We start from the raw sequence: 19,618 nt of genomic DNA, 5'->3' as shown, positions 1-19,618 counted from the left end.
ACACAATCAGAAGGGAACTTCCATAGCCTTACACACCAACCCACACATTAGTGTTTGTATCTAAATACACCGTCATCCTTCTGGGTTCTGTTAGTTCCACCATTCCTATGTGAGGCCAACCACTTCATGCTCTTCCCCATCCCTTTTCCAGGACATTCTCCAACAGTTTTCTCTGCTCAGCCCAGCATCATGCACATTTTACCTCTCTACTGGATCTCGACTTCTCACCAGCATGGAAATCGTGTGATTCCGCCCCCCCTGCCCCCCGTCTTAAAAAAAAAGGAAATGGTCTTGATTCCATTTTCCCCTTTAGCTTGTGCTGTTTCTCTGCTACCATTTATAGCAAAGTTCTGGAATATTCATTGTCATCAATTCCTCTTTCTCCATTCTCTCATGAACCTGCTCCAATGAGACTTTTATGGCTATAACCCTAGTGAAATTGCTCTAACATCCCAGTGACCTCTACATTGCTAAACCCAGGGGTCAGTCTCATTCCTCATCTTAATGGCTAGCGTGGTGATCATCCCCAGAATTGGACTTAGGTGAGCATGACCTCCTTCCTGAAATACTTATTTCTCTGCCTTCGGGGACCCACCTCCTGGTTGTCTGTCAGTCACTCCTTCAGCATCCTCTGCTGGTTCCATCTTATCTTCCCACTATTTTAAAGTTTTTGTGCCCTAAGGTTTAGTTCTTAGACCATTTCTCTATCAGCCTCACTGGCTTATTGATCTCAGATAGTTATTCAATGAATGAATGAATTGGATATATGAGTGAGGCAATGAAGTAGTTAGGATGACACTTAAATTTTTAGCCTGAGAAATTGCATGGATGGTAAGATAGGGCAGCCAGAAAGAGAACTAGGTTTCAGGGATGGAGAGATGTTTTAGATATATTCATTTTGAGATGATCATTAGGAAACACTTATTTTCACTCGTCTTCTGGAATATCACACTTCCCTGCTTTTCCTCCTATCTCATTAGTCACTCCTTGGTCTCCTTTGCTTCTTCCTCCCCCTCCTCTACACCTTTAACTACAGTAGTGCCCAGGACTCAATCCTTAGATCTGTATCTATATTCACTTCTTAAGATCTATCCCAAAGGCTATTATAAGCCATAAAATGAGGACTCCCAAATGTATAGCTCCAGGGTTTGGCCTTTTACCTGACTTTCAAATTTCCAAACCTGCTTACTTAACATCTTTGGTTGGAATGTCTAATAGGCATCTCTAGCTTAACATGACCTACACAGAACTCTTAATTCTCAGTCCCACTCACCCAAATGCACACACATTCCTCCACAAACCTTCTGCCTGAGGGTTGTGGGGAGGGGCTCCTCAGGCCAGACGCTTAGGATTCATCCATGATAATCCCTACACCTCACATCTGTACTAAATCTTGTTAAATCTGTTAACAAAACACACCATGAACCTGACCCTTTCAACTAGTGCCATGCTCAGTCCCAACCACCATCTTTTCCTTGGACTAGACGAACCTCTACACTGGTCTTCCAGCCCCTGCACCCTCCAGTCTATCCTCGATACAGCAGTTGATCTTTTAAAGATGTCATTCCTCGGCTCAAAATCCTGTGGTTCAAATTACACAAATCTAAGCTCATCTCGTCGTTCGTGTGTTAGCCATGATCTGACTTTTCTGGAAACAGTGCTTCCAGTTCTTCACAGGGTTTCCTCCTTATCAGTTTCTAATCAAATGTCACCGCTTTAGAGTGGTGCCAGCAGTATGACAGTCACCTCCCACCCGACTGTTTTCATTCTTCTTTCCTCTCCATTTTTCTCATTAGCACTTTTAATACTTGAAATTATATGCTTATATACACTTGTCTCCTTTATTAAAAGGTAAGGTCCTTGAAAGCATAAGTCTATACTCAAGTAACTGATTAAGTGACAGGAAAAGATCTTTGAAAGAGGTTCAAAGGTGGCCTTACTTTGTTTTTAAAAAACGTAAAATCCTAGGGCATATTTTTATGCTGATGGAAATAATCCATAGAATTTATTAATGCAGGAGCAAGCGGATAATGCAGAAGGCAGACTACACAGACATAAATATAGGCATATTGGTAGAGTTTGAGAAGAGGAGAAAAATAAAATAGGATCTGAGACATTATCTCCATTAGTTCTATCCTTGGACTCTGCAGGTAGGAATGCCTTGATTTTTCTGGGAAGTCACCCTCCCCACCTTACTCTTTGAGTGAGAATGACCAAAGTTTGGTGGTACACTGAATTTCATGATACATCAAGGCTTTGCAATAAAAATGTCTTTTTGGCTTAGTTAAAACATTAAAGCCCCAGGGTGATTTAAAAAAATAATAGCCTGTACTTTTTTTTTTTTTTTTTTTCCAAGTACTATAAACTAACAGTGACATTTTCATTAGTGCCTCTTTCTCTTTCAGGAACTATGTGAAAAACAACATTTGTTTTATGAGTCATCATCAAGAGGAATTAGTGCCAAAACCGCTTCAAAAAAGAAAACCCCAAGAGCAGCTCTTGGAGTGTAAAAAGCTGTGTGGTAGGGGACAACCAAGGCAGCTTTCTCCAGAGACCTAATGGCCTCAAACCTTAGAAATGTTGATAAAGTAGAAGAACAATTCGAAGGGTGTCTTTGTACCAACACATATTGGCCACTCCCATGTTTTCTCCTTAGTGTTGCTGAGCTAGTTTTAGAGACACCCTGAAATTATAAAGACCACCTTTAACCTCCACCTCTCGAAAGGTAAATGAGGTACAAGATCCCATGATCCCTTTCTTACTCTGCGTAGGATACCAGGTGAAACACATACTGGCTGGTTCAGTACTATGCACTTTTTTCACAGAGCAACCTTTGAAAAACTATGAACTAGTAATGCGATCAACTTTTGCCTTAAGGTATGTATGTACAGAGGCCGGTTGCAGCTTTATGATTCAGACACTGAAGTGGCCTGAACACGAGCTTATGGTTTTTTGCCCACTACAACAGTACTTGCACTGGGCCTTCTGTAAAAAAGAACCAGGACACAACGTGGGTAATTGCACCTCTGTTCTAGATTAGGAGAGGATCCTGGCTAGGATTTCAGTGATAATTCCTAACTGTAGTTCAACAGGTACAAAGATTATGCAGCTGCTTTTATGAATTATGAACTACAGTGCAATGCCCTTTTATGAATTTTATGTATAAAATATTAAAAGAAACAATTCTGCAATAGGTTGAGAAAAGTAAACATTTTCCCACCCATTAAAAAAAATACGACTAGAAAGGATAATTTCAAAATGCTGGGACCATTTTTATTTAGTAGTACCTGTTAGTAAAACCTTAGAAAAGGAGTCAGGCCATTAGGTTATTAATCCAAATCTCTAATCAATTAGGTGTGAGTTATTAAGTCAAGCTTCTAAAACTCTCTCCTTGGAAGGCTTTCATGATGACTTAATAGCGATCCATAGCTTCCTGCAATTCTTTGCACTCCTCAGGACTGTCACTACCTCAGGTTATGGCATGGGAGCTAGCACTGATGCTGACTTTCAGATGACTGCAGATGTAGTGAGTGACATTCAGGCATCAGGACAACTCCCTCACCATGTTCTTCTCTAGGATGAAATGGAGGTCACCAACTGTACCAGAAACTTGGGTTTTTCCCACACAACAATGAATTGCTCCCTTCTGTATTTCTCCAGTTGAATATTAGGACTCGGTGAGGTATTTTACCGATTTGGATATGATGACAGAAAATCTGCAATAAAGAATCTCAATCTACTTAAGTAGTGACCCATTAAATTACTATTATAAGCTATGGGAGACACCACAAAAACTTAAAAGCATGAACAACCTAACTTGAAAAAGAATAAAACATTACGACTGGCCTAAAGAAAAGAGAACCCTAAGAGCCGAAACCCTCTGTTATTTAGACTGGAATTTTCCTATTGGCCCCTAACAAACTGTCCCAGTTTGGTGTAAGGGTATATGATCTAGGAATTCCCCTGTAACAAAATGGAAAGACTATAAATCTATGTAAGTAATAGTGAAACTGTATTAGCAGAGACTCAGGAGAATGGCTGAAAGTCCTGATTCTGAAATGTATTACATAAAGATTGGCAGGGGAAAGTTACAAGGAAGGGAGACTTGAGATCTTCTACCACAGCACATTTCCTAGGCAAGTTAGAGCATGTTTTTTGTTTTATTTTGGAAGGAGAAGGAAAAGTGTGTTCTGTAGAGGATCAGTTTAAGAAATTTATTATGAATCCTCAGTGGAATTATATGTGGAGCTGATTTTTAAAAAATCAAGACAGGTAATCAATTCGAATTTTTTTCTTTGTCAAGCATCACAGATTGTAGGATATTTAACAAAACTGTTACATGTTTCCTTCAAAGTTCAAACACTGTATATCTACATTAGCAATTTCTTGTTTTAGCCATTCATCATAAATGGGTAGGAAATTGTTCATAAACTTAGGAGGTTTATCACTAGTGATTTCAACTTCAGTATCTTAAACCCGCTTGTATTTTTCTATTATCCTGAGTCTGTAACTAAATAATTCTGTCTTCAAACAAATTTTTACCCAATACACCCCTAACCAGAGCTTTTTGATTTTCAAAAATAAAAAAAGGGGGAATACTTATCATTTGTATGTATATATTCACAGTTTTTATTTATAAAAAAATTTACAGCACTTGTGAAGAGCCAGCAGAAGACATCAGACACGCTCATTCTTACCAGCTTCGTTAAGTTTAGTGGGTTATCCATGACACTTTGCCAGGTGACGCTCACACAGCAGCCCTGAAACCTGACCTGGTTAGATTGTCTTTCTTCCTCTTTTCTGAGAAAGCATTTTGATGAGCTACTGATCTACCTACTTTTCAAGTCACTTGAATACTGAAAATACAACATCTGGATCTGCACCTTGGCCATATAATCATGTTTTCCGCCTTTTCTGTATTTCTTTTTTTTTTTTTTTGGTGAACATTTACAAAACAGGTCACTTATTACTGTTGATTAAAGCTAAGTGGAAAATCTCAATTTTTAAAAATAGTCTCCCAGAACCTGTGACTTCTTCACCGAATTGTATCCTCTATATTTTATGAGGTTTACCCTATACTGCTGGATCTTAAAATGAAGCAAATAAACACAATGTATAAGAAAAAAAAAAAAGAGAGAGAGAATAAGAGAAGTCTGAAAATAACAATTAAGTCTTTCACAAGAAAGAAAATATAAAAGCCAGCCTTTGCCCCCCGATTTAAGAGTGAGAGGCACAGTAGGGGAAGGCATCGAGAGAAAAGAAGATAAAAATAAATATAAAATAATGTATGTTGTTCAGTGCAGTATGTAAGCTAGGTTTGGAAGACTTTATAATATGATCAGGAAAATGAACTAGAACACGGAGGACAAGACATTGCAATTTTTCATGAAACTTTCAAAACATTTTGAAAATTCAGGTTTTCGTGTTGGAATATTGTCTCTATTAAGTTACTACTAAGAGGCTAATTGGACTCGCCACTCAGCTTTATTTCTAAGTGAAATTACTGTTGGTTCTACTAAACTCCTAATCCCAAGTGGTAGCACACAGGTGCAGCCCAATCGTGTACTACCCCCAGGGCTCTTGGGCGAGCCGGAAGGGCCAATGTTTCACAAATGCGTATTTATTGTAACTTTAAGAGGAGCAATCCCTAATACTGAACAGTCACTCTTCAGCTCCATTAAATAAGACACAGCAAGGGGAAAGATGTATCTTGCAAAATGGCTTTCAAGTTCAAGTTGAACTATATTATAGTTATACTGTGGCACAGAGGCAGCTTGTGGGCACTTCTTGTTAAAACAGCACAATGTATCAACTTCTGACAAGACTCCGAGTATAGCCTTCAGCAGCGACCTAAGATTACTACTCTCCTACAACTAGAGGGGAGTCTTACCAGAGTAACAAAAGCACATGAGGTACAACCCATCACAGCTTCTTTCTCATACCCATCTTGTAGGTGAGAGGTTTCGCTTTTTAAAACTACACTTTCGTAACTTGGAAAAGATATTTAACATTTTCTATCATATTAAATTAGCAACATAAAACATTATGCTTAATCTATAAAGTTCTACTCCGGTTCGCTCCCTAGAGTTTATATACATACTTTTACTTCTAATCTGCAAGAAAAAATTCCTATTTGATATTTGGTAACAGAGCAGTAAAAGATACTATACACATGTGGCATATATATATTTACAAAATACACTTCAAAAAGAAGCCAACACACTTTAGCAAAAGTCTAAGCTTGCATAGATTAAAAAGAAAAAAGAATTATGAATACAATTTTTGTTAAAATAGAAAATGGGGAATAAAAGTTACAGAATGGATATGAAGAGAGATCTTTTCCAAACTTTTATTTGTGCACATTCAATTGAAAAAGATAACTTTTACAGGTTCTTTGGTGCCCATATTCAGCATACAAAAATGTAAAAGACTATTCACAAATAAAACACATTAGCTCAAACTGGGAAGAAATAATGACAATAACGAAACAATTTAAGGTAGTGCACACTGTGACAGCTCTGCTTACGGGGACATGAGAATTACTGCGAAAATAAATAGAATGTCCTTTTGTAAAAGCAGCAATGTCATGTCTTGTAAACTTCCTTTTTATATTACAGCAAGGTTTGAAATAAAATCCAAAGGGCCTGGAGCTTACACTGTATCCGTGAATGAATAAAAGAGTCTATTTCCTCAATTACTGTTGGTCCAGTTTTCCTTTTGTTTTGAGTCCAATGTGCAGCAGGTTTTAAAAGGTGCTCAGTTAGGGATTCTAACCAATTACGTGATGAATTATAAAATTTCTTTCCTGCTTTCAAACACAAACGGGTAAATCTGCTCCACAGCGGTAGCAACAGCCTTTACGTTGGGCCCTGTAACAAGCACGACGGAGAAAGGCCTCGTGAGACGAGCGCTAGGAACGTGCATTTCCCGGCACTGAAAACATTCACATGGTTTAGACTATCGGATTAATTGTTTAAAAGAAAGATCTACACTTTACATAATTATACAGTCATAATAAAACCAAGAGAGTAAAATCTTTTCTGAACAATTCAAGGAGATGTGAAACCCAAAATGCTATTATTCACCTTGGTTTAGGGCAGCGTGAAGACAGTATATATAAAAATCACGTCTAACAGCGCTGTTGGATGCTGATTAAAGGAAGAAGTGATAAACGGGACTAGACACTTTGGTCACTATCCTTTTGGTCACTGTAGCCTGGCTTTTGGTTAGGCTACCGCTGATGCTCACAGGAGTACTGAGGAACCCAGTAAAGTAAAACAAAGCTGCTTCCAAAGTACTGGGAAACCAGAGTGCGGTTATTAACTAAGTGGTCTAAAAACCCCTCACAGATTTACTAGTACTCACTACCTGCCACATGTTTAATATTAATCTGGCCATTCATCCTCACAGCTTACTCAGTAAATAGGGAAACACACATGCGGGAAGGGGGGTGACAGTATATGTGAATTAATCCATATAATGTTTGGAATAACTTTTTAAAAATGTAATCTCCATTTAAATAGCTAAAAAGAAACATAAAAAGAGACAATGAAAATATTTTCATAAAACTTATTTTGAACAAAATTCAAAATTCTTAATTCTTTTGAAAGATGCTGAAAACGTACATATTGTACCCACTGTGAACTCTCTGAGGGTACTGACCACATGTTATCTGGGTCTGCTCCTTCCTGATTACCCTCCCCTCCCCGACACAGGACAGTGCTTTGCCTATGGGAACCACTCAGTATCTGTTCACTGAATTGTTAACATTTCATAGGATGTTCCAGATGTAAATATATAATGCATACTAATTAACCCAATTATCCTCAGCTTATTATGTTGTTTAATTATCTATTAACTCAGTAAATACAGATTTTACCTATGCATCGTAAACTCTATACTTAGTAGGGACCTATCGATCAATAGACTTTGGAGCTTCTCAGAAGTCTGGGCTCCAAAATGTAGAAAGAGATAGCTGAAAGAAGGGAACAAATGGGACTGTGCCCCATCCCTCCACTTTAAGATTCAGGCATGACGCTGGCAGTAGGCTTTAAAAGTCTCCAAGGAAGATGTGAAAACCCACAGGATGAGTCAAAGTTGGATGATAAGTTTACTTGTTGTGAGTCTAAAGGTGTCAATAATGTGTATTTTCCTCTAAGGACTAAGGAATACAAAGAAAAATTCAAGAACACGAAAGAAATTCTCCTGAACTCAATTTAGCTGAAGGTTGGGCCTGGCGCCCAAGTGATATTTCTGTACCATTTATAAATACAGTACCTTTAAAGCCATCCTGAGCACTAAAGTTCTCAATGCCTAGTTGCTTGAAACCACCCCTTCTAAATACTTACGACTCAAAAGATACAGAACAAAATACACATAAGACATGACAGAGAAGTACCAATGATATTTGCCTATTTTACTTATATAAAACCTCTTCTCCATGACGTTTACAAAATGGGTTTCTCTTTGAATATTTTAAATGCAAGACATCATAAATTAAAGAAATATCATACTATGAAAATATATACCAGGATATTCTTAACAGGTCCAAACTGGAAACTATCCAAATGCTTATGGACAGTATAATTCACATCCTGGATACTATACAGCAATAAGAATGACTGATCTATAACTACATGGAATAATATGGATGAATCTTACACTAAGATAATAATGAGTGAAAGAAGACAGATACAAAACAGCATATATAAGATTTTAAAATAGTATATAAAAGTAGAGAAAACTAAACTACAGTGTTAAAAGTCAGGATACTGTTTCCCCTTGAGGAGTAGAAGTGACTAACGGGGACAAATGAGACATTATTTCCAGTTCGATATGGGCACCTCATTCAAACCATAATTGACCATAAGCTTGGTTTCAATATCATAAAATACCTGTTACTGTGATACTTCCTGTTGAAAAAATCTGTAATGTAGCTCTTAGAGATTTTATCCGATAGCACACAGCAGGATGAAGTTCAGGTTCGTAACTATACCAAAAAAAAAAAAATCACAATTAATATAAATATTTACAGGTTGACAAGTAATTACAAATTTGGTAAGTTGTCTTGATTCTTCAAAGACCTACCTGGCATGAGGTCTATTGTTCTTTGTGAATTCCGGCAAACGGATTTCAAATGGCATGTTACACACTGCCAAAACGTTAACGACCTTAAAATCTGTAAATATTACCTGTAGGAAAGAAGTACAACTCAATGAATTGTTTTGAAACAAAAAAATTACTCATCAGAAAAAAAAAAAAAAGACAACTGCTCATCAGTTTTCTTTTTGCGGGGGTAAGCTGAGAAAATTGTGTTTTTAACTGGGATTTTTCTCAACACTTCCAATGTTATGCTAAGAAGCAGGCTGAAAAGTAACTTCAGCCACTCTTACCAATAACTTGAATGGCTGTATCTTATTATGCTTTGAAATGTTCCCAGTAAAACCACAATTCTGGATTAACTGTTCTCCAGCTGAGTACTTGCACAAGGCAGTTGATGAAAGTCACAAAACTGTCCAAAGTGGCACCACCATCAGTCAAGACTCTCAATATTGCCACTTTCCTCAAGCACCAACCCTCCCCCCTCCCCATCAGCACTTCCGTGCCTTTCTAGCACCTTCCACCTCAGGGAAGACTGAAGAGGTCAGAAAGAAACTCAACTTTCCACCACTGCTCATTCAAATTCCATACAGCCTGGACCCACCTCTTTGGGGACCACAGCTCATCTTTATCTTCCTTTCATTTACTCATCATTTGCAAGTGATGTAACAAATCCATAATATGTACTAATTTTACTCAAATTTATGCCTCCATAAAATTATATTTGATGAAACCTGCCAGTGACAGTCACTTTACATGTGAGAGCCCACCAACCAGTGTGTACTTTTTGTGGACCAAACCACGGATTTGACACAGCAAGCCAATCTTACAAATGTCCCTTTTTATACAACATGCATTTTGTTTTGGATTTATGTCATTTTTAACACATCTGATTGATTTTACAGAATGCAGCCTTTTCTCAGTCCTTATACACTGGTGTATAGTTGGTATTAGTCATGTGAATTCTTTTCAACTTACAACACAGTGTAGTTATTGCTAAAGCACAGATTACATAAGTTAGGCGTATTTTAAATAATCACAATTCCCTGTTATAATAGTAATGTTCTCGCTAACAGTAATATGTAGGAACACTGTTTACTCTTAGCCATTAAATGCATAGATCTGTGGAAGTTCCATTCTAGTTCTTTTTTCTTCTTTATAATTTATGTGATAGCTATCTATAAATAAAAACAAATACACTTTAACTTTTTAAACATATGGCCCTACTCTCTACTCATCATCCCGACATACCACTCCTGAGATGATCAAAAACAAGATTTTTTTGGTGAGAAGTGAACAGCCTAAAAGAATTGAAAAGGCAGTTCACTTGTAAGGCAATAAATCTCTCAGTGAGCAAGGGGTTAGTGAAAATGCCAAGATCCTTTACAAGTACTCACATGAGTAAGAGTTCGCTACTAAATTTTTGTACTGAAGGACAATAAGAAAAAGGCCAATCATGAGAAGAGTATCTGTGTGATTTCTTTTTTTCCCTTAAAGATTTTATTTATTTGAGAGAGAGAGAGAGAGGGAGAGCGAGACCGTGCACAAGCAGGGGGAGTGGCAGAGGGAGACGGAGAGGCAGGCCCCCCTTGAGCAGGGAGCCCCGAGGCAGGGCTCAATCCCAGGACCCTGAGATCATGACCTGAGCTGAAGTCAGACATTTAACTGACTGAGCCACCCAGGCACCCCTCTGTGTGATTTCTTTAGTCTATCAAATTAAAAAGTTTAACTTTATAAATTAAATCCCATAATATTTGTAGTTTGGATGTTTTTTGAAAATGTTACCTGAAAACCTAGTTTCTGCAGACTGCGGGCTAAACGTCTGGCACCAAATTTAGCTTCTTCTTCACTATGGTTTTAAGGAAAGAAAAGATGATCAGTTACACAGGAAATGAATTTTATACTGACAAACATGACAAACTGTACACATGATTTTGTTTTAAGTCTAGGAAAATGTCCTTTCCACGAAGGAAAAATTTAAAAATTCAAGTAAAAAATTCAAGTAAAATTTACCTTGTTGCTCCAGTGCAAATAATTTTTCCTGAGGACCAAATTGTAGCTGTAATTCTAGGTTTTCTAAGCTTCATTAATACTTTCTGCAAAAGAACAAAATAAAACAAAAACGTGGTTATATATTAAGTGTTAATTTTCACTTATGATTCTGCTCCATGTGGCCATTTTAATAAAAGTGTAACTACTACTCGACACTTACCCAAGACTGAAATAAATAACTGTTCTCCAAATCATCCATTCTGAAATCAAGTACCATACTGAACACAAAGAACATATTAATTCAAAAGGACATTTAATTAATTATAAATACAAGGTCTGTATAAACGTCTTACTATATACTTGAAATCAATGTGCTATAAGCATGCAAACTTTTCAACTCTCATTCCACCCTAGTCACGTAACTGGAATTTGCAATTTGCATGGATCCTTAAAGATGCCAAACTTATTAAAACCTCAGGAGTTTTGCAGTAATTGTTACTATTTCATCTGGAATATTCTTCCCTCAATATTCTCACTTTCATTCTCTCACCAGATGTCAGAGAGAGAGGCCTTCCCTGACCACTCCATCAAAGCACCCATCTCCGCATTGCTCCCCACCTCCTACCCTGCTTTATTCTGCTTCATGGTACTCATCATTATATTGTATCTTACAACTGAGATGCCTACTACATATTCCAGTTCAATATATAAATCTTGAGTGCAGGACAAATGTTGGACCTGGAGATGTAATTTTAGATTCCTTAGATATGAAAGGCATTTAAGGTTGTGGGTTTGAATGAAATTATCTACACAGTGAGCATAAATCAGTCAAGGACTGAGGTCCAAGAGAACAATGTGAATTTAAATTTTCATTGCAATTTTTCATTTATGGAAAATATTATATGCCCATTATGTATAAGAGATAAATGTTTACTGAATACTGTAACATATAAATGAATCGGACATTTCTCCTTAAAACTTCTGTTACTTTTGGAGTTTCACGCTTTCTCTGTCATATGTCATATTATCAAACTTTCGCTATTAAGTCTGGAAGGATAAAATTTAACAAAGAGCCAAATTAAACTTGAACCAAAAGATATTATAAAATTTCATACACAAGGGGTTGAGAAACACTGAGTTTATTCTGCATTTAATTGTCTTTCACCACCACCTTATCCATCAATTCAGCTTCTTCAATTAACCTTCTATGAAAAATGACTTCCCTGTCACATGGCATGCTAAGTTCCAAAGCAGTATTAGGCATTTTACTCTCTAACTGTCTTAGCAGATATCTTTTGCCTTTATTTAGGTGACGATGGCATTACTGATGAACTTGAAAATCTTTAATTGTGGGTCACTGCAATTTTTAATTGAATTTAATTCATCTTAACTTAGTTTCTAGTACTAAGAGCTAATGATAATTTACTGAGATATACTGGCACCTAATTTTTAGAGCTAGAGCCTTCATATACATTCATAATTTTCATGATAAATGTATAAGATATATATTTCAATATCATTTGGTTTATAAAAGCCAGTGAACACACATTGTCACTTGTAATGTTAATCTCATTAAGGTTAAAAGCAAGTTATCAATGTTTTTATTTTAAATATTATAAGTCTAACAAAAACTAAAATTTATAGTGTCTGGGTTAGGATATGAGCCATATTATTTTCAGCAATTTGTTACTAAAGAATACCAACTATTTTGGCTAAATAAAGAGGGGTATTAAAATATACTACAAAAATCACAACATATATATTAGGGCATCATTCGTATCATACATCATTCATGTAACTATATATTTTTAAAGATTTATTTAAAAAAGAGAAAGTGAGAGAGTGGATGGAGGGCTAGAGGGAGAGAGAGTTAAGCAGTCTCCGCGTTGAGAGCACAGCCTGACACAGGGCTCGATCTCACGACCTGAGCCCAGGACCTGAGCCAAAACCAAGAGTCTGACACTTAACCGACTGTGCCACCCAGGAGCCCCTAAAAAATTATATTTGAATAGTACATGCCACATATAAATGTCCCCTTCTTCATTTAAAAGAAATTGAGAGAACAATACAATTCTAGTAGCCTGTGAATTCTTTGCTAAGACCTGGAGACAGGGAACATCCAAAAGCTGACACTTCACAGGAGGAGGGGCCACTTCTACAAGGCTCAATGTTGTACTGAGTACACCTGGCACGTGGTAAGGTACTCATAAACTATCTGTATAGAGAATATGTTTTAGAATATGATTCACAGCACTATAAAATTAGTCTGTATAGCACACATACCAAAATTAAGATACTTACTCCAACATCACGCTTATAAATTACATTTGCTCCCTCCAAAGCAATCTTCCTTAAGTTCAAATGGCATCTTGTTCTAAAAACACAGACTACATTTGTAATTAGAATGTCCAATGCAACATCACTGTCTGCATCCATTGGGGTAGTTTAAAAACTTAGCTTCCCACCACGAAGATCACATCCTGAGAAATAAAACAAAATAAAGTAATTAAATATTCTGTTAATTTATTTTTCACAGATAGTCCTAAAAATTAAAATATAAGAAATGAATTACATTATTTATTTTTTAAATGTTATTCAAACCAAATCATGTCCCTTCTGTTGCCCATTAAAAAAGTCATTTTCAAAAAGATAACAAACATATCATATAAAATATGCTTTCAAAATCTGGGCCTAACTTGTATTCCTTACAATTAATAAGGAACTTTCACATGCCAGGAGCCTACCAGACTCATCTCCTGCTACTTGCCTTAACAACCACTATGTTTCAGGTGTATCACAGTTATAGCAATTCTCCAAATATACCAAGTTCAAGGGCTGGACTTCGTGGTCCCAATGTCCAATCATTACTATAACCCACCTCATACAACTTGCCAGGGCTAAAAAAAAAAAAAAAAAAAAGATGACCTATTTTTCCTCTATTTTAGGTAACTGGCTTACTTGTTTAAAGAAGGATAAATATTAATTTTATATTAGTTAACAGATTTTTCTCATTTACTAGTCATTCATTCATTCTTCATTTATCAAATATCTTCCATATACTGAAGACACCAGAGAAAAAAATGAATAAGACAAAATCTTTTGTCTTCAAGGAGCTCTGTAAAAAGCACACCATTTTTGTCAAGATCACAGTCTTCCAGAATATACCTTTCAAAACTATGATATGAGCATTTCTATAAACAAACAAAAATGAGCCCTAGTTTTTACTAAGCATATGACCCGTATCCAGCTAAAAAATTCCCTTTGACTAGGTTTCTACTTTTATTTATTTATTTATTTGAGAGCGGGGGAAGAGCAGAGAGAGAGAGAGAAAGAGTCTCAAGCCGACTCTGTGTTCAGCACGGCCCATGTGGGGCTTGATCTCACAATCCTGAGATCATGACCTGAGCCAAAACCAAGAGTCCAAAACTCAACTGACTGAGCCACCCAGGTATCCCTAGGTTTCCACTTCTTAAAAAACAAGTAACAGGAATTCAGCTTACCTAACCCACAAAGAGAAAACCAGAAAACACTAATATTACTATTATAATGACCTTTAAAGATTCCTTGAAGCTGCAAAATGAAAAACTAGTATTCCTTATAAGGATTCAAATTATTATATGATTAAAACAATGAAGATGCCAAGAGTCCCAATAAAGAAAATTCAAGCTTATTTTCCTGTCTTTTAGTATTTGATAGAACACAAGTCAGACCAAGCCTTCCAGCACCAGTCTGGGATGATGGAGCATTCAGCTCTGTGTACCACATGTATCTTAGCTTCATCAGGTTTTCTCACATTTATATTCCCTTCAATCTGTTTATCTTCTTGTTTTGTCGTTTTTTGTGTATATCTGAGCAACCTCAAACAATTTTTATGTACAAGGAGTGGAGCAGGGGTAGCAGTGGATAGCTATATATGTAGACAGATTAATAAAGAGGACAGAGGCAGTTATCAATACTGATCTTAAACAGTGGGATCAATATCTGACTCACCACTTAACCAGTTATGAGAACCTGACAAGTTATGCAATCTATCTGGGCCTCAGTCTTCTCATTTGTGGCATGAAAGACAGTGCCCTACCAGAAAGTGTAGGGATTATAGAGAAGGTATAAAAAGTACCTAGCACATGTATCTGGTAACAATAACACAAAAATGACAGTTAATATAGATCAAATAAGTTTAAATCAGAGAGATACCTTAGTATCATTTCCCATGATTATATTATAAACCAGATATTGAGCCACCTAGACCTCACCGGGTTTCCTATGTTCCTATAAAAACTGTGCAATAACGGTGAAGTAAAGAAGCTCTTAGTTGCTTACCTCAACATCCATTCTATCCTTCCTTCACAATGAACAGAACCCAACAGAATCCAGCTGGGTACACTGTGGGAGAAATCAAATACTCTACATACTTTCAAGGCCCCCTGGTAACAGATATAGCCAAGAGGCCCTGTCATGGTTAATGAAATGCAAAATGAAATAAATGGTTTTGTGTCTTTTGGGAAGAAAAGACTGCTTAGAGTGACCAAACTAAGCCAGCAAAAACCCCTTTGCCTTTCCACCCTTCTTCACTTTTATTGCCTGGAGTTTGGATATAAGAGTTAGAGCTCAAGTAGCCATTTGGGATCATGAGAGTATGTGATAAGGATAGTAGAACAGGAAGACAGAAGATGCCTGAATCCCCGATACAGTGAAACTCCTTATTATCTCTGCACTTCCTAATTCCAGACTTGATGAACGTGAGAGAAAAATCAATTTCCATATCAGGCCTGAACATGTTGGATTTTTGTTATATGCTGCCAAACCTAATCCTAATGGATACACATCCCATGAGATAGGCTACAGAAAGCACTACTTAAGGAGAAACTATGAAGAAACTATGTCAAATTTACTGTTTCACACAGATTTTTTTTTACATCAAACAGGTTAAAACAAATTAAGGGGAGAATACAAGGGCAATATATAGGGTAAAAATAAGTCAAGAGAGTAGGTGTAAAGCAAATCTTGGTGAATGCAAAGAAGCCTTGAAATTAATACAAAATAGGTGATTGTGTCTGTACTTTAGCAACTTAAATTCTAAAAATGAGGTCACAGGCCTAGTTCATCTTAAGTTACTCAGTGTTCATATTTTACATAAATATAATCTGGCAAGCAGCCTCAGAAAATACTATTGCTCTCACAGGTTTTCAATCAAGGATATAATATGAAGTCAGTACTTAAAAAAGAGACATCCACACAAATGAAAGACTCCACATTTCTGAAGCATTACAAACAAATAAAAAAAAAAAACACTTGCAATTAATTTATCTATCTTGTAAAATAAGGGAGTAGTGCTGGATATTAACAAAGATTCACCCCACAGCTAACATCATACTGAATGTTGAAAAGCTCAAAGCTTTTCCTCTGAGATCAGGAACGAATCAAGGATGCCTACTCTCACCACTTTTATTCAACATAGTATTGGAAATCTTAGCCAGAACAATTAGGCAAGAAAAAGAAAATGCATCCAAATTGGAAAGGAAAAAAGTAAAACTGTCACTTTTTGTGGATGACATGATTTTAAACACAGAAAACCCTAAAGACTCCACCAAAACAGCTATAACATAAATGGATTCAGTAAAGTTGCAAGATACAAAATCAATATATAAAATCTGTTCTGTTTCTATACATTAGCAACAACTATCAGAAAGAGAACTTTTAAAAACTCACTTTACAATTGCATCAAAAAGAATAAGATACCCAGGAATAAATTTAAACAAGGAGGTGAAAGACCTATACACTGAAAACTGTAAGACACTGATGAAAGAAACTGAAAAATAAACAAATAAATGGATATACCATACTCATGGATTGAAAGAATTAATATTAAAATGTCCATACCGGGCGCCTGGGTGGCTCAGTCGTTAAGCATCTGCCTTCGGCTCAGGTCATGATCCCAGGGTCCTGGGATCGAGTCCCGCATCGGGCTCCCTGCTTGGCAGGAAGCCTGCTTCTCCCTCTCCCACTCCCCCTGCTTGTGTTCCTGCTCTCGCTATCTCTCTGTTAAATAAATAAATAAAATCTTAAAAAAAAAAAAAATAATAATAATAAAATGTCCATACCACCACAAAACAATCTACAGATTCAATGCAATCTCTATCAAAATTCCAATGGTATTTTTCACAGAAACAGAACAAACAATTCTAAAACTTGTATGGAACCATAAAAGCAATCTTGAGAAAGAACAAAGCTGGACTCTGATTTCAAGCTATATTACAAAGCTATAGTAATCAAAACAGTGTGGCATTAGCATAAAAACAGGCACAGAGATCACTAAAACAGAATAGAGCTCAGAAATAAAACCCATGCATATACAGTCCACTGATTTATGAAAAAGGAGGTGAAAATATACAATGGGGAAAAGACAGTCTCTTTCAATAAGTGGTGTAGAGGAAAACTGGACAGCCACATTCAAAAGAATAAAACTACACTATCTTATACCATACACAAAAATTAACTCAAAACGGATTAGAGACTTAAATGTAAAACCTGGAAATATAAAACTAGAAGAAAATAGGTGGTAAAGTTCCTTGATATCAGTCTTTGCATTGAATTTTTGGATCTAACTTTATTTTTTTAAAAAGATTATTTATTTGTTTATTTGAGAAAGAGGGAGAGAGAGAGAGAACCCACGAGTGGGGCAAGTGTCAGAGGGAGAGGGAGAAGCAGACTCCTGCTGAGCAAGGAGCCTGACCCAGGGCTCGATCCCATTACCCCAAGATCATGACCTGAGCCAAAGTCAAACACTTAACCAACTGAGCCACCCAGGTGCCCCTGATTTTTGGATCTAACTTTAAAAGCAAAGGCAACAAAAGCAAAAACAAACAAGTGGGATATAGATTAACCTAAAAAGCTTTTGCATAGCAAACAAAATGAAAAGGCAACCTACTGAATGGGAGAAAACAGCTGCAAATCATATACCCGATAAGAGGTAAATATCCAAAAAATATAAAGAACTCCTATAACTCAATAGTAAAAAACAATAATCTGATTAAAAAATGGGTAGAGGAACTGAAGAGACATTTTTCCAAAAAAGACATACTGATGGTCAACAGGCACATGAAAAGATACTCAATGTCACTAGTTATCAGGGAAATGCCAGTCAAAACCACAGTGGGCTATCACTGCATATGTGTTAGAAAGGTTGTTAACAGAAAGACAAAAAACAACAAATGTTGGTGAGGATGTGGAGAAAATGGAACCTGTGTGCACTGTTCGTTGGAATGTAAATTGGTGCAATTGCTATGGAAAACAGTATGGAGGTTCCTCAAAAAATTAAAAATAGAAATAACATATGATCCAGCAATTCTGCTTTTGGATATTCATCTGAAGAAAAGGAAAACGTCAAATCGAAAAGATATATGCACCCCTATGTTCATCACAGTATTATTTACAACAGCCAAGATATGGAAATAACCTAGTGTCCATCAATGAGTGAATGGATAAAAAAGATGTGGAATATGTATATATACAATGGAATACTTCTCAGCCATAAAAAAGAATGAAATTTTGCCATTTGCTACAACATGGATGTACCTTGAAGGTATTAAGCTATGTGAAATTAATCAAACAAAAATTTTACTTATATGTGGAATCTAAAAAACAAAACAAATAAACAACAACAAAAGCAGAGACTAAAAAATACAGAGAAGAAACTGATTATTGTCAGAGGGGAAGGTGGGTGTGGGGATGGGTGACATACAAAGGGGTTAAGAGGTACAAAGTTCTAGTTATAAAATAAATAATTCACTGGGGTTAAAAGTACAGCACAGGGAATATCAGTCAATAATATTGCAGTAACTTTGTATATTGACAGACAGTAACTACATTTATCATCATAAGCACTTTTTAATGCATATAAATGGGGAATTACTAAGTTGTACACCTCAAACTAATATAATATTATATATGTCAACTATACTTCAATTAAAGAAAAGGTTAAAAACAAGAAAGAAATACCTATTGGAAAATAAGAAGCTTGGAAACAAATGATTTAAGCATTTGATCCAAGAAATCAAGTAAATAATAACCACAAATATATAAGGAAGAAACTAATAAAAGTAGAAATAGTAAAACTAAAAAAACCAAACATGGTAGAAATAAAAATTCATCTCAAATTTTAAGATTCCAATAGTTTTTTCATGAGTATTAACAAATAATTTTCTTCTATTTTTTTGTACAGTGTAGTAAAACAACATATATATAAAATTACTATAAGAAAAATAAAATTAATTCTATTTTGATTTCAATATAATTATCAATAACTGTCTCACCGCCCATGGTTTAATGAGGTGTTTTGTCCTGTGTCTCAAGTAAATGCCTATGAGTTGTCCAATATTTTCTTGTAATAAAAAGCAAAGTTCAAAACTGCACCTGTCCTAACTTCAGGAAATGTCGTATTTCTAGCTTGTTATTAAATGCATTATAATTGTGGTCAAAAGTACAAACTTCAGTTATAAAATAAATAAGTCCTGGGGATATAATGTAC

The 19,618-nt window shown here is 36.1% G+C and overlaps 2 protein-coding genes across 4 annotated transcripts in view; one reads left to right on the top strand and one right to left on the bottom strand.

The window, feature by feature from the left end:
- SLC2A12 (solute carrier family 2 member 12) overlaps positions 1-4,605 on the top strand; it is a 53,385-nt gene extending 48,780 nt beyond the window's left edge. Inside the window, exon 5 of the mRNA XM_081829041.1 lies at positions 2,406-4,605. Within this exon, the coding sequence (XP_081685167.1) occupies positions 2,406-2,559 (154 nt within the window). The 3' untranslated portion in view covers positions 2,560-4,605. The remainder of the gene's footprint in view (positions 1-2,405) is intronic.
- Positions 4,606-6,335: 1,730 nt separating this feature from the next.
- Positions 6,336-19,618, bottom strand: part of TBPL1 (TATA-box binding protein like 1) — a 33,803-nt gene continuing 20,520 nt past the window's right edge. Inside the window, exons 1-7 of one of the 3 annotated variants that reach the window (XM_081829045.1) lie at positions 13,393-13,530; positions 11,312-11,369; positions 11,113-11,195; positions 10,885-10,948; positions 9,088-9,191; positions 8,895-8,989; positions 6,336-6,869 (exon numbers count right to left, since the gene is read on the bottom strand). In XM_081829045.1, coding sequence (XP_081685171.1) covers positions 6,790-6,869; positions 8,895-8,989; positions 9,088-9,191; positions 10,885-10,948; positions 11,113-11,195; positions 11,312-11,369; positions 13,393-13,400 — 492 coding nt within the window. In that variant the 5' untranslated portion in view covers positions 13,401-13,530 and the 3' untranslated portion in view covers positions 6,336-6,789. Of the gene's footprint in view, positions 6,870-8,894; positions 8,990-9,087; positions 9,192-10,884; positions 10,949-11,112; positions 11,196-11,311; positions 11,370-13,392; positions 13,572-19,618 lie in introns of those variants that run through there. The other 2 variants (XM_081829043.1, XM_081829044.1) reach the window with 2 other exon arrangements.

The sequence above is a fragment of the Leptonychotes weddellii genome, chromosome 8, assembly GCF_054177405.1.
Source record: "Leptonychotes weddellii isolate Sample4059 chromosome 8, ASM5417740v2, whole genome shotgun sequence".
Classification (NCBI taxonomy): Eukaryota; Metazoa; Chordata; class Mammalia; order Carnivora; family Phocidae; genus Leptonychotes; species Leptonychotes weddellii.
The sequence above is the reverse complement of the archived record's forward strand: the minus strand, read 5'-3'. Positions and strand labels throughout refer to the sequence as shown.